The 15,756-nt window shown below is 44.7% G+C and overlaps 1 protein-coding gene across 3 annotated transcripts in view; it reads right to left on the reverse strand.

The window, feature by feature from the left end:
- CDK12 (cyclin dependent kinase 12) overlaps positions 1 to 14,532 on the reverse strand; it is a 31,953-nt gene extending 17,421 nt beyond the window's left edge. For all 3 annotated transcript variants that reach the window (XM_081168639.1, XM_081168640.1, XM_081168638.1), the window contains exons 1-4: positions 12,893 to 14,532; positions 6,826 to 7,704; positions 2,484 to 2,660; positions 502 to 641 (exon numbers count right to left, since the gene is read on the reverse strand). In XM_081168639.1, coding sequence (XP_081024765.1) covers positions 502 to 641; positions 2,484 to 2,660; positions 6,826 to 7,704; positions 12,893 to 13,953 — 2,257 coding nt within the window. In that variant the 5' untranslated portion in view covers positions 13,954 to 14,532. The remainder of the gene's footprint in view (positions 1 to 501; positions 642 to 2,483; positions 2,661 to 6,825; positions 7,705 to 12,892) is intronic.
- Between the last annotated feature and the right edge of the window lie 1,224 nt (positions 14,533 to 15,756).

Raw genomic sequence — 15,756 nt, forward strand, 5'->3', positions numbered from 1 at the left:
GGAAAAAGTGCGTCTTATGGGGCGAAAAATACGGTATGCTACTACAGCAGCAAGAATGTTACGTGCCCCAAAACGGAAAGAAGCAAAGTCCCAGCAAAGGAAGAATGGATACAAAAACTTATGGAATATGCAGAAATGGCGAAACTACCGGAAGAATAAGAAATCAAGGTAACGTATTTTTTAAAAAATAAAAGAATGGAAATTGAATATTTACAGATAAATTACAAACCGATAAAAACACTGGCAGGATTGCTGTAATAACCTGCAGTTTTACAAGAGTATATATTGAAAGAAAATGAATAAATGAGCAAATTAAGATAATTTGGATATGCAGAAGATATTAAAAACAAATTTAAGGAACCACAGAAAGAGGGGGGAGGAAGTCAAGATTTGAAATGTCAAAATGACTGTAAATTAGTTAAATGTATAAAATTAGTGAAATGTATAAATTTGAAAAGTATGTATGAATAAATAAGAAAATAGTGTGCACCGAGTACCCACCTGTGTCCTTGTCCTTGGCTTTGTACACTTGCCCATAGGTCCCCTCGCCGATAATACCAATGATATCAAATTTGTCCACGCAGCGCTTTCCCCAGTCACTTTCCGTCTGCCTCCTCTCACCGTAACGAGGACAACAGATTCTGAGAGAGAGAGAGAGAGAGAGAGAGAGAGAGAGAGAGAGAGAGAGAGAGAGATGGGAGTTGCGTAGGAGAAGCACAAGAGCCGTAAAAATCCCAAATGCCGACTTCGACAAAACGTTTCTGAATAACAAGCTTTGGTGGATTTTCCTGTCCATTATCTGCCTTCATGGTTCCTATATCAACACCTGACACTACAGATTCTTTAGAGCATGCATGCATACAAGTTGTAACACTGACTGAAATTTCTAATTCGATATGTTATTTATTACATTTATGCTCCACGCTTCCTCTTAGGAGTTTGAAGAACCTCAGACGTTGGTTCTGGGCAAATTCCCATTGAGACATTACAGGACTAGGTGTTTAAACATATTTGAGAATTGAAGCTGTTTTATACAGATTTTAGCTATTGGTCCAGTAGTATTCCAACATGCACTGGGTTTCCAAAGTCTCAGACAGAGATCTTCCTCAGTCTTGCTACTACAGATCCTGACACAGAGATGTGGCTCTACAGATGTTGCCAGACTATTTCTGCATTGGTGCTCTTACAAAGTGAATCCTCAGTCAGTTGCTTGCTATTTGTTTTGCTTCTGTAAATTTGTGTCCATTGTTTTCAATATTTTATAAAAATAGAGCAGGTTACATTTAATAAATAAACACAAAGAAAATAGATTTGCTCTGGGAATTTGGCTTCTTCCCTTTAGTTAGGATACCAGCAACTGATTCCCGCACCACACCAAAAAGCAGTGGCCCTCTGATTTGCCATTTGCTACCTTCTACGTAGTAATCTTTTCCCTCTCTCGTCACCCGAAACGATTCCTAAAGACTTACTCTTTATGTGCAGAGATTCCTTTTATGAACCTCTTTCTTCTGCCATTTCCTCTCCCTTTAAAAAAGTTTTATATAGATTTGCAACGTAATCATAGTGTTATTTACTGGTGCTAGTCAGACAGACTCAGTTACACCAGAGTTAAATAAATCTTTACTGGCTACCAATCTATTTCTGAGCTGAATTGCAAGGTGTTAACATTGAATATTAATGTTCCACATTGGTTAGGCCATGATAGTTTATATTTTAGGTATTTATATAGAAAATGCATCTTTCTCAATGACCTTCCCTGTGTCTTAATATCTTCTGGTGGAACCCTTTGTCAGATGCCTTCCTTGCTAAAGACAAGGCTGGTATCCTCTAACAGTAATGCTTTTTCAGTAGTGACATTTTGCTTGCAGAATACTCTCCCCTATGAGCCACAAAAGGTTAGCATCTTCTTAGCTTTACTGTGCCTCATGAGATCTTTTAATTCTGCCAGGCCTCCAAGGAGTAGATTTCAGCCTCTCCATGCTGTTTCTATTGTTATTTTAGAAGCGTGAATGTCAACATATTATGCAGAGTTTATTCTATTTTTAATCATTAAAGAGGAATCGCGTATATCAATTCACAAACAGGTTTATCAGTCTGCACATGACACCTAACATGGCACGGTAACTCATCTGGGAACCAGTAGTTCCCAGTTCAAATCTTGCCTCTCCCTTCAACACAGTATGTAGCCTTTGGCAATTGCCACACAAGGCTCCTATAAGGTGATTCAGAATGAATGAGAATACAAGACATAAATGCTAACTGTTCTTATCACTACGAAAACATGGCATGAGATTGCTTGAGCAATGATCTGGCAAGCTCTACTTTCCTGGAAGGAACTGCTTTACACAACTTGGGTGAGTAGCTAAGCATCTATCTTCATCTGGTTTCTTATGATTCTTCCCATTAATTCCAAACCTTACCAAAATGACCAGATGTTTCCCTGAAGTGGCCGCTATGCAAACAGATGTCCTCTCCACACTTACTTTGGTCTCTTTCTACATGGTTGCTGAGGTGGTGTGGCTGCCTTTGGTTCTGGAGACTCTGGAGGGGAAGGGTCTCCACCAGGAAGCTCTGGAGGGAGTGGGAGGTCCGTGAGCAAGTGTCGTGGTCTCTGGTCTTTCTCCTTCTTCACAGGTTTTGAGGGAACAATCTCCTTTGGGCTAAAGCACCAGGAAAAACAAAACAAAACAAAAGAAGGGCACATTTATGAATTATTTAGAGCAACTACTTGTCACATCTCAACACCCTCCAACACAAAGGTGACATAAGCTTTATTTTTTGGAGCAATGTGATAGTCACCAGGATTCCAACTTTATCGACAGTGAGTATTTGTTGGTATTTAGCTCATCCCAAGCAATGCGCCATACAAGAACCAAATCTAGTATATGGCATCAATTTGGGTATCCAAAGTTACTTTAACACACAAACACATACACACACTAGGAAGCATCTACACTCATGGTCGCAACTTCAGGGCCAAAATGAGTAGGCAATCTCTAGAGAAGCCAGAAAAAGGCTGGTTTGCACAGGTACTCCTTTCCTCCCTTGTACGTTATCTGTTAGATTGACTGGCCATCTAACCCCTTTCTGCTCCTGCATACAGGTGGAGACCATTTTAGGAGTATCCAACTGACACGCAATCGCTGATGCGGGGTCCTGTTGGGCCCAGAAGAAGTCAAAACAAGGACATAACGGGGAACACTTATACGTGCTCCAGCAATGCACTGGGAGCTGAAATGGTTGCCACTTCTGGGGTCCATGGCATCCCCCCCCAGCAGATGTGAAGAATTGGAGCCCTCTTTGCCATGGTTGGTGAGAGGGAGGGAGGGGTAGATAGGAAAAAGAGAAGAGAAACACCCCTCAACTGTTACTTGCAAATATTAATTTCTGATAAAAAAAGGAGTGGGCTGACTTTCTCACCGCTGCATATATGAGCTTTTTACATGAAGCAATTTTCTCTGCAAGTTAAAATTTAAATCTTCATCCATCTTCAATTACCTGGTGTTACAGGTGTGACACCCCTCACCATCACCAACCATGGCAACACACCAACCATGGTTCGTGTGCAGCGTCAGCGGGACAACCTAAAGTGGTAATGTGCATGTGTGAATGCACCACTACATATGTAGGATTAGTTAAGGAGAGATCAGCTGGATCAAACCAAAGACCCATCTAGTACAGCCTGCTGTTTTCAAAATGGCCAACCAGATGCCTCTGGAAAGCCCACAAGCAGGGCACGAGTACTAAAGCACTCTTTTGCTCAGGATCCCCATCACTCAGAGACATACTGCTTCCAATGCTGGAGGGTAATGTAGCCATCATGACTAGCAACCACGAGTGGCCTTAATCCCCCATGGCCTACAGGCAAGAACTTTCATTTCACTTCAAACACAAGACAGGCAGTGATCATTTTCAGAACATCCAATTGACACGTGATTGCCAATACATGGGTCCTTTTAGACCCGGAAGAAGGCAGAAAGGGTGCTCTAACGGCATGCACAAGGGGTAAGAATGGAACCCCAGTGTGAAATGGTTGCCGCCTGTATCCAGTTGTCAAGTAATGTATATATGCAACTTTGAATCAGCCCTGTGTGAGGTGCACACACAGAAAATGTCACTACCTCCTCTGAAAATGAGTAACGCCGAGCTAAGCCTAGCAAAAATTCATACCTGGGGTCCAACTAACTGCCCTGTTTGAGGTCAGGAATGAAGGCCCTCCCTGGAAGTCAGTCTGGCTAGTGACACTGAGAACTTTTGACTTCTGATGGCCAAAGTCAGCTAGATCTACTGCCCTGTAAACTCTCTTTCAGGGGTGCACTAGGTCTTTGCTTAATTGCACAGCTGATCAGATGGATTGAAGGTCTTTCCTCTGGGCAGGATTTTTAAAGTATCAGACTTCTTTGGCAAATTCCAGCCCCACAATTCTAAAGGTGGGCTGTATGGTTCAACACAGCTGCCGGGCATTAACTATGACCCCCTCATCACCACCCTACTAATCTTTGATCCTCCCTATCTTATCTCCCCGTAGTAGTGTCAGTATTATTTTAAAAAAGAACAATATTGTAAACGAAGCAAACCCCCACTCAATTGTTTGAAGATGGTTTACATAACTTTCACCATATAGAACATTAGATTCTACAAGCGCAGAATATGATCACAATGCACCATTCCAATCTCTCTCTTGGAAGCCTCTATGGGCTCTAGCTGAATTGGAGAGAAGAGGCAAAACCAGATCCCACCCCCAGTGCTCGAAACTCCCATTGTTCTAGGCGCATTGCATTTTACGACAGGGAATTTCATAAGTGCGAGCAGTTTCTGAGCTCTGGGCGCAGTACTGTGCCTAAGATTTCATATTAAAACTGCCTCCCCACTTCCAACTACTCTCTGAAGACTGGAGGAGAGACCCTCTTAAGAATATTACAGGGAAGGACTAGACCATATGAAAAATTAACATAATATTTTAACTGCTGTTCATTTTCAGCTTTGTTGTCGTTAGAAAAAAGCACACCTAGACATTCCGTTGTTGCGCTCATAACCCAGGTTTAAGGTGCCATTTAGCTCCCAACTTTCGTAACTCAGTCTCTAACACTGCCTGTACGTTTGTATGACATCACAGTACATGCTCCTTAGAAAGGAAAACCACCTCACAAGCCAAAAAGACGGGCAATTTCCATGTTCATAGTTAATTCAAGACTTACAGTTACGTCAGTATTTAGGAATATTTTAACAAAGTCTGGCAGGAGTTTATCTCCTCCTTACAACTACACCAGACAAGGAGTGGGGAAAACAAAAGCCTCAGCTTCGTCCATTATTTAGCATTACATCTGAACGTGGTTATCTACAAATTCAGGGGATTGTAGTTTTAACAAACTAGTTAGACTAAAACAAGCCTTGGTTTGATAAGAAGGCTGAGAACCTATCCAGAAAAAGCAAATGAGCCAAAGGACTCGCTAAAAAAGAAGCCCAACCTCCCTAAAAACTCAGACTCTGTATTGTGAGAATATTCTCTCTGACCCCAAATACGGCAATCAAACATTGATAGGGAAGCAAATGCCACACACTGTCCTTGCTCGGATGATAATCTCTCAGTGCACAGGCAGCTCCTTTGCCACGATTAAATCAGGAAGTCTCTGTTGAACCCATTTTGTCCAAAATGGAAAACTATGTTACAAACTTCAAAACAAGTTAGGATATTAAACATAGTTCAATATCCAGGCTAATATGCTGACTTGTCTTAAAGCTGGTAACCATATTTTCCCAGTTAATCCAAAATAGGAAACTAGGGTTAACAAGAAGTTTCCTAGTTTAACTGTGGAAAGCAGCAAACTGTGAAGGGGAGCGTGCAAGGGCTAAACACTCATGCATTTCTCAGATTAATGAACCAAGACAAGATAGTCTGAACCTGACTGCCAAGTCCTTTAAAGAGAAAAATTTGAGCCCAGTAGCATAAACCTGACGCACTTAAACTTTTGCTAACTGGGGATTTTTTTCTGAGCTGGCCACATAAGTGAGGCATTGTGAACAAGGGAACAACACTAAAACAAAAATTTAGGTTTTTATATGCCAGGGGTCGGCAAGGTTTACCTTGCCTGGGCCGGTTCACTCTAGCAGAGATCCCTCGGTGGGCCGTTGGCGTCTGTATCTGCACAGATGTGATTTCCAGCGTCTGCATCTACACAGATGCAATTTCTGGCGTCTGCACATGTGCAGACGTGATTTTCGGTGCAGCAAAAGCGAGTCCCCATGCCACACTGTTTTAGCGCAGCACAGGGGGGCTCGCTGAGTGGGCGGCTCGTGGGCCAGTTAAACAACCTGCGTGGGCCACTTGTGGCCCATGGGACTTAGGTTGCTGACCCCTGATATATGCTATACAAGGAATAGCACTGGTGTACAGCCAATCATTCATGTCAACTAAATCCAGTACTATCCTGACTGGCAACAGCTGCCCAGAATTTCAGGCTAAAGCCTCTTTCAGCTCTGTTACTCAAGCAAATATCCTTTATTCAACATGCTCTAACTTGGGGCCATATCTTCCATTTCCTGCAAGGGAGCCCCAATCCTATCCATCCCACTAATTTAGAAGTCTGTTTTACACATTCCATATACCTGGTATCCTCTCCATACATTCCAAAGCTGCTTTCTACATCTGAGGCCTTGAGTTTTTCTTCACTATCTGTGCCATTTTCAGAAAGCCAAATCACATTTCAAACACCAGATTATTTCATTTGCAATGAGAAATGAGCAGATACATAAAATTCTAACAAGTCCTGGTCCATAATATTACCAACCCTTTGTGGAAGAGGTTTGCTTGGTTATTCCCCTTACCTATCCATGTCATCTTCCCCAGGCAAGACAGGTGGAAAAGGAAGCGGAGGCAACGTTGACGTTTTCAGATGCGGAACAGCAGTTGTCACAGATACATGCGCCTTTAAGGAGGACTGTATGGTGGGTTGAGAGTTAGCCTGAGTAGTCAGAGATGTCCTGGAGTGGGTAGACGACGGCAGACACGATGGAACTAAAGCAGGGGTGTGAGTGGCAGGTGACTGGGCAGGCGGAAGAGGGGGAATAACTGGTGATGGAGGCAAAGGGGGTAACGGAGGAGGAGCCTGAGCAGGGGGTGACGATGTTGGCAGAGGAGGTAGTGACTTAACAGAAGGCAAAAGAGGTGGGACCTCTTGCTTGGCTGTCTCTGTTTCCTTTGGAGTCACAGTTTCCTCCTTTCCGCCTGCAAGTTTCATATCTTTTGTTCCCATTGCTTTCGAGTCTTTAACTGAAGCAGGAGGTTTCTTCTCGTGGTTCTCTACTGCCTTTGTTTTTAGGGGCTCAGGAGTAGTTTTTGTCTCTGTGTTGTGCTGTGTGACATTTGCTGGCTCAATGTCAGAAGGGCACTTCTCAGGTTTAGCCGTTTTTGCCTTTTTGGCCTCAACCGCTGGCTCTTTAACCTCAGCCAAACTGTTTTCTTTCCTAGATAAAACACTAGGAGAGTCCTTCCTCTCCTTCCCATCAACCTTTGCTGCGGCTGCAGCAGCAGCTGCCCTCTCTTTTTTCTTTCTACTCAGTTCAGCTCCCAGGCTGGAGTTCAGTGGTAGCCGGGCAGGTGAGATACTGGAATGGCGACTGCGGGACCCAGATCTCTGCTTTTTGTTATGCGAAGATGAGTGCCTCGAGTAAGCAGGACTTCTACTTCGAGACTTCACTGGCTTCCTGTGGAAAAAGAAGGGGAAAATCAGAATCTCCAAAGAACGCTACAGTCGGGTTTTAGGTAAAAACGCAAACCTTTAGCTCTCAAAGGGATGGGGGGCTTGCTTGAAGTGTGTAAACATGGCTGTGATCCTGTGGCTCCAATGAACATTTTAACTCCTCACCGGCTTCCCCATTTGCTTCTATTAGAGGTTCTCAGACACATTTTTTTTACACAACACATTAAACAATCAGTCACTGCACTACCTGCCAAAGTAGAGGTGGACAACTTCTGGACATGGTGTATTTGGCTCCTAGCCAACTTGCCCAGGGGCTAGAAACACTACACCAGGGGTCAGCAACCTTTTTCAGCCGTGGGCCGGTCCACCATCCCTCAGACCATGTGGTGGGCTGGACTATATTTTCTTTTGGAGGGGGATGAACAAATTCCTATGCCCCACAAATAACCCAGAGATGCATTTTAAATAAAAGCATACATTCTACTCATGTAAAAACACACTGATTCCCTGACAGGTCAATTGATCACCGTAATCTAAATCATTCCTAAACAGGAACACAGGAACATAGGGGGGGGGGGAATTCGAGTAAAAGAATATGTACTAAACAGTTACCTCACAAGTTCAAAAATGTTAAACCAACTTTTGGAGTCAGGTGTTTTCAGAAGATGAAGCAATTCCTTTGAAATGAAAACTCAACCAAATCCTGGTACTCTGTCTTAGCTGGCAAGGACAAGATGCTGCTAAGAGCCATTTTAGCAGCTCAAAATGTAACGTTCCTGGAGATAGTAAAGTTTTATTTGGTTGCCTTATTAATTACAGGTGATTTGAAAGTTTGGGCATATATTTTACAACCACTACTGAAAGACAGCATTACTTTTGACACTCACAGGCAGTGTTGGAAAAATCCCAGCTGCATTTTTCACTAAATGCACAGGACTGAATGCACTGCTGCTTATGACAGGCAGGGACAATTTAAATTAGGCTCTGAGATTTGGCTGTACAAGGACCAGGAGACTGGGGAGGAGGAGGGCACACACAGCAGAAGGCAGCCCCTCTAGGAGCAACCAAAAGGAGTGTCATTGATTCAGTTTAGTAAACAAACTGAATTCAGCTTCAGGCCAGTCACTCTAACTCATTCTGTGTGCACATCAGACTGTCAATAAGTAACTACAACAGGCATACCTGCCATTTCAGACTGTTCAAACTCTCTGAATGGCCTCTGACATGGGAAATTCCAGTTGGGCTCTTGGTGATAGCTAGCTCACTATTCACAGTTGCTATTCTGAAAGCCTCCATCAGGGAAAAACAGCCAGTTGCTGGGTAGGTTCTTCCCTGGGTGTGCCTCCCTTGACTGGGGCACAAATCAGATTGTCTTCCCTAGAGCAGATGACCACCACTGTTGGGGACATCCATTTATCCTACACACACAATCACCAGGATGTTTTCTTGTAACTCCTTCAAGGACCCTCCAAGTCATATATGCAAATATCCACTTGCCTAGCTTTCCACGCGGAGTAAGAATCACTTTCAAGCAACCAAGCAGGGAAGCTTTGATACACTGGAAAAGAGCTCTTTTGTTTTTTCCAGGCTGTTTGAAAGCTCTATGTCCATGTAACTCTATCCCTCCCTTTTGTTTTGACTAAGACAAGTCCAAAGAACTGCAAGTGGAATGTCTGAGCATCTTTTCTCGACTCTCAGGAACCTACTGTCACAATGAGAAATTCCCTCATTGGCATTTTCAAACTTTTCAAGAATTTATTTATAACACCGGACTTCAAAAGAGTGCCCCACAGAACTTCCACAATAACAAGACTAGAAACGGTTGTCTGAAAAGATAGTTTGTTCACCATTAACCAATATTTCTCTGGAATGCACACAGCACTGCAGTTTTCTTGGGCACACTTTAATTTCAGTGAGGTGATGGCTACACATAACAGGCCTCTCTTGCAGTCCATAAATCCAAGCATGTATGCTAAGACATTTCCCAGAATCCTCTGAAGTGTGAAGGAACTGCACAGTAGATGGGCCAATGTGGAAAGTGTTCCTGCAGGTAGGGTATTTTCCATGATCTGCAACCCCACTCTCATTAAACAGCATACTCAATTTGGCTAGAAACTAGAAACTGGACCCCACCCCCACCCGTGTCCAAAGCAGGCAACTCATTTGATACTTGGCTTCTTCAAATTTTGAAAAAATTATTTTGCCCTAAGGGGTCTTTTCCTATTGTTCCCATGAAACAGTCCAGAAGCAAGAGAACATGCTTTCTATCAAGGAACATTAACTTTCTACTCCCAGTAGGAAAAGGAGGTGAACTAGAGCAAGTTAAGGGTTTTTTTAAGCACCTAGTGAAATAACGCGGCATACACATAAAGGAAAAAAAAGTCAAGAGTAGACAAAGCCAAAGAGATGAACAAGGGTGTATGAAAACAAACAGGAAAGAGATCCCCTCATAGTCTCACATATTTAAACATCTACTCTGTTCAAGCTTACTCTACCTAGTACCTAACAAAGGCTCCACCAGGCACTCCTTTTCATAGCAGCTTCCTAAAAGTACTTAAGGTACTCCAAGTGCTTGAAATCAGCTCTCATTATCCAGTTCTTTTTCATTAAAAAGAGATGCTGTATGCCAGAGAGAATTTTCTGATAGCACTTGCTCCTTAATGAGCAGGAAATGGCAGCTGCACTTGCTCTACACTGTTTAGAAGTAGCTGCCAGGAATCAACCTGCCTGACCCAAGAGATGTTACTACTGCACAGGTGGGGAATGGTGGCTGAGAGACAGGGATTTGCTGAAGGCTATCCACAGAGTTCATGGCTTGGCAGATACGACCCCACTAGAATCTAGTGACTAGATAGCCAAAACAAGATGGTGACTATATGTTTCACACTGACAAGGTGCTAGGCACTAGATAGAGCACAAGGAGCTTAGAGTCTAATGGCAACTTTGCACATTCAAAGCACCAGCAGCAAGCTCAGTGTTCGAAACTCCCATTGTTCTAGGCGCATTTTACAACAGGGAATTTCATAAGTACAAGCTGTTTCTGAGCTCTGGGCGCAGTACTGTGCCTAAGATTTCATATTAAAACTGCAGAGCAGAAGGAAAGGAGGACCTTTTTCTTCCTCCCCACTTCCAACTACTCTGTGAAGACTGGAGAATATTAGTGGGGTGGGCAGGAGAAGGACTAGCCCATGTGAAAAAAGAACACAGTATTTTAGCCGCAGTTCATTCATTTTCAGCTTGTATTCTTGTTATAAAAAGCGCACCTAAACATTCCTTGGTGCGCCCATAACTAGGTTTTAGGTGCCATTTAGTTCCTAGCTTTCATATCTCAGTTTCTAACACTGAGCAAGCTGTTGGGTGATCTGTGACCAAAGCAATTCTGCACATCCAGATTATGAAATAACTAAGTTTCAGAAATGACAAAAATGCAATCTCATTCTAAGTAAACTGAACAGGTGAAAGGTGTTGACTGGCTTTGACAAAGGACTAGCAAGGATGTTAGTAGTGAATTCAAGATCCCCTTTACTGACTGACTGTTAAAAACATTTTACTGCCCCCAAGGTCAATTTAAACAGATTGTAGGATGCCTGGATTCCCTTGAAGGTGATCACTAGCTGTATTCAAAAGGGATTTCTGAAGTACTGACATCTAACATGAATGTGGTAATGGATCACAAGCAAACATTTCGACACACATCTTGAGATTTGGGTTACATACACCACAACTCATGTATGGGGAGATTTCATATTCACCTGTTCTACCTTGACAAAAGCAGCTATCCAAGGCAGATTTAATTGAAACCAAGTTCTACTGAAACGAGTGGAACCTGGTAACCACATACCAGGCACAAATCTTGTGAGAAATTGGTACCTTGGTTACCACTGCAATCTGAGACTTTGGTTCTATTGACTTCCAACGTACCTCACTTTCTAGTGCTCAATATACTTAGGATCAGGATGGAACAGTTCTCTGCAACTCTAAACCTTGCTTTTTTAGTTAACATAAGCAAGATTTAGTAAAAGGTATCCATCAATTTTCCCATTCTGTGCATCTCCACCAGCTGTATAGATTAGAAACTGACATGCTACAAAATGGAACCATGGTTTGCCACTTCAGAAATTGTGTCCAAATCATGGTTCACTTTCAGGGGTCACATTAAACTCTAGTTTACTATGATGAGGATGAGCTGCAGTAGTTTCCATCTCCCCTATCCCCTCTTCTGGTGTAGCTCCAAGGAGTTTTTTTGTTTCCGATTTTCATTAACCACAGTTCAGTGCGTTATCTGAATCCTAAATTGTGGTTGATGCTAACTATGATTTGTTTCAACAAGGCAGCTTAACACATGGTTTTAAGTTACCTTGTTTCAAACAACAAGCTAGTTAATCTAAACAAAAACTTCTAAACATCTCCTCAAAGCCATGCAGGAGCAGGAAGAGGAAGCATGTTATTCCAACGCTCACTGTACTCATTCTTGTCATGCTAAACGATGGTTTAGCACAACCTTTTCCAAACTAGTATCCTCTTGGTATCATCCCCAGCCAGCATGTTCAAAGATCAAGAATGATGGGAGTTGTAGCCTAAAAAAATCTGCAGGGCACCAGGCTGGGGAACAATGATTCAGCGCGACATCTGAACTGAACCAGTGTCTCATTGGCTGAATGGGTTTGGTTACCTTTCAAACTCAGTTCCCCAATGCAATAAAGTGAAAATAATACAGTGGTGCTTCGCAAGGCGAAAAGAATCCGTTCTGTGATTCTCTTTGTCTAGCGGTTTTTTTCGTCTTGCGAAGCAAGCCCATTGAAGGATTAGAGCTATTAGCGGCTTTTAGAGGCTTATCTGCTGATCGGATCAGCTGATAAGCGGCTTAGCAGCTTAGAAAAAGGGGGGGAGGGGGAAAAACCAGCAGGAACTCGCAAGACATTGTCGTCTTGCGAAGCAAGCCCATAGGAGATTCGTTTTGCGAAGCACCTCCAAAATGGAAAACTCTTTCGTCTAGCGAGTTTTCCATCTTGCGAGGCATTCGTCTTGCGGGGCACCACTGTAATTATCTAATCAAGCAACAAAGACCTTGTACCCTAAACAAATCACGTTACAGGGGAGAAGCAAATACTTTTTTTATCTGACTTCAGGACACTAGCACCATCCGAACCAAAGAAGTCAAACACTTTAAACGAAAGATAAAGGCCACGCACCTGGACACAGGACTTCGACTCAGCGACCGCTTGGAAACAAAAGGACTGCTGGAGCGCCTTCGGTTGAATGGGCTAGGTGACCTTCCACTGTAAGACCCACTTCCTCTCTCGTAGCTTGATGAACGCCTCCTGCTGTATGGGCTGACCGACCGCTGCCGCCTGCCGTATGGGCTGGGAGAGCGCATATTGGATTGGTATGCAGCAGGCTCCTTGTATGGTGGGCTGACTGATGGTCTCCGTGAAGACCCACCGGGACTCTTCTTGTAGGAATCATAGTTACTGGATGTGTGTGAGCGTGGAGGGCTGAGATCATAGTCCTGTGTGTAAGAGGCTCCTGAGGGGCTATCATCCTGCTTGGGACTGTCTGACCACTTGCGATGGGGACTTCTGGATTTCCGCTTTGGACTGTCCAGCGATTTGTAACTTTTAGGAGCATCCCTTTTGCGGTGACTTTTGCTACGGTCTTTGTGACCGGACTTAGTCTCTCGTTCTTTCCTGGACTTTTCCTTGTGCGATTTGGCTGACCGGGACTCCTTGCTGCTGCTCTTGAATGACTTAGATGAATGGTCATCATTCTCCTCATGTAGCTTTTTGGAGGCCCCCGACACCCTTTCTTTAGTGGAACTCAACTTGCCTGAGGAGTCTTGGTTCCTGTCCAGCCTCTTCTCTTTGTCTACCAGCTTGCTTTTCATCAACTCACGGACTCGCTTGTGTTGATGATGCCGATGCCTGTGTAGCCGGTCACTCCTTTCCGATGTCCCTTTTCTCTCATCATTCTCCCTGCGTTCCAGCTTGAGGACTGCTTCATCTGAAAATGTGTCCGAGTCAGAGCTGATATCATCATACTCCACCAATGGCTTGATCATGCTGCCGAGCGGTGCTCCAGCTTCTTGGGCCCCCATCGGTGAGTCTTTGGAATGCCTGGACTTGTGTCGTTTGTGCTTGGAGAGTCGGTGCCTCTCTTTGCTGTTTGAAGTGCCGCTGCTGGACACTGCTTCTTGATACAAGGACCCCCCTCCTCCTGAATCCTTCTTACCCCCATGTCTCTCTGGGTTTGGCATTCCTTCTCCACTGTGCTTGAAAAGAGGGGGGAATCCTCCAAAACCCCCAAAGTCTAAAGCTCAACTTACCCGCTTCCAAAACAGAAGGGCTGCTTTCACTTTCGTTACCCTTTCCTACATTCAGCCCACCCTTCTCTCTCCTACATGGGGCTGAATGTGGTTTCTTTACAAGGATCTGGGTCGACAAATTATATTATGGGAGAAGTCGCCCCACAGGCTACCCCCAACCCTCTGAACAGGGGACAAGCAGCAATGGCAAGAATGTCCCCTGTACTTACAGACTTCAAAGGTAGGATGGAAGACCCTGAAAACTACCTTACCTCAGTTATCCACCGGTTTCAGAACATAAACACGCCAGGAGCACTAAGTAAGATGCTCTTGGGTCCCTTTGTAAATGGGCAATAAGTTTGGGAGTTCTCCAACCTGCTGCCCAACCCCCCACAAAGAGAGCTTCAGAAAAAGACCCCACCCCACCCCCAGTTTTCTGAAGCAGCGGTCCCCCAAACAATAGGCCCCTTCGTTTCTAAGCCACCCAGATATTTAAGCAACGTTCTCCTCTTGGTCAGGGGTACCCCCTCCCCACTAACTTAGTTCCTACCTCAAACACCCCCTAAGTTCCTGAGAAGAGAGCACGGGGGCGGGGAGATGGGAACACCTCCACCCGCCCCAAGGCCTGGCTGTGTGGGAAAACCCCTGGGCCCCTGCGTCCACACCGAGGGGGCTCCCCTGCCCTCAGCCTGAGTCTCTAGCGAGGCCCCCAAGCCGGGACCCCCACCTTCCTCTTCCTCCTAGTACTTCCCAGAGCGAAACGGAGCCGCTTCCAGGTTCGGGTGGGGGGAGGGGTTGGGGGGAAGAGGAAAGGTAGAAAAGTGAGCAAGGGAGAAGGTTAGCCACCAACTCTCGCGAGAACGTGGGGAGAAATCGCCGTCGTCGTCCTCCCGGCCGCCGACGCCGTGGCTTCCTTTGCAGCCGCTCGGGGGTTCCTTCCCCCAACTCCTCTCTACCTGCTCCTGTTTCTCCAGATATCGCGAGAGCACGCACATGCGCGCGTGTGAGCACTCGCTTGCCCTCCTTCGCGCGCAGGCGCACACGGTCGGAACGCAGGGGGAGACTCGAAAAGTCTCGCGACGCCGGGCGCTGGAAGCAAATAGGGAAGCAGGGCGGGGGGGGGGAGGACTTGAAGGCCGATGAAACAATTTTTTTCGTAATCTCGCGGGAAGTGATTTTGTCTTTCAACAAAACTTTATTTCACGGTAACCGCAGACGACAGCATTCCTCAGAAAGGGAACTTTTATTAAGGGAAAGCGCAAGGTTGTTTTTATAGGGAGGGGCCGTGAACTTCCATTCATTCATTCATTTCTTCCTGTACCGTTCAACAAACTTTATTGAAACTTCTCACGCTGTAGTTCTGGGGACATATATCTTTCAACAAAACTTTATTATTGATTCCCCGCCCCCTTGGCAACAGGAACAAACGAACTTATGAATGGCCGTTTCTTCGCCTTCTCACTTTCAGCTTTTTTGGGCCGCTTGGTAACCATGACAGAACACCACAGGATGCGGGCACACTTTGTCCTTCTCATCCTTCCACAAAAGTATTCCATGTTTAAAGCAAACGACAACAACAAAGCCCAGCTGTTCGCGTGAAAGAGTTAAAAGGTGGGTCCTTTTAAGAAGCGGAGCGCGTATCTGTGTCCAAATCTCGCGAGAGCTTCCCTTAACCTTTGCCGGTTGGCCGCACCGCGGGATTTCCTCGTGAACTTTCTCCCCTCCCCTTGTCTTTTTTTTCGAATCCCGCGAGAA

Source organism: Podarcis bocagei (genome assembly GCF_964188305.1).
Source record: "Podarcis bocagei genome assembly, chromosome: 13".
NCBI classification, from domain to species: domain Eukaryota; kingdom Metazoa; phylum Chordata; class Lepidosauria; order Squamata; family Lacertidae; genus Podarcis; species Podarcis bocagei.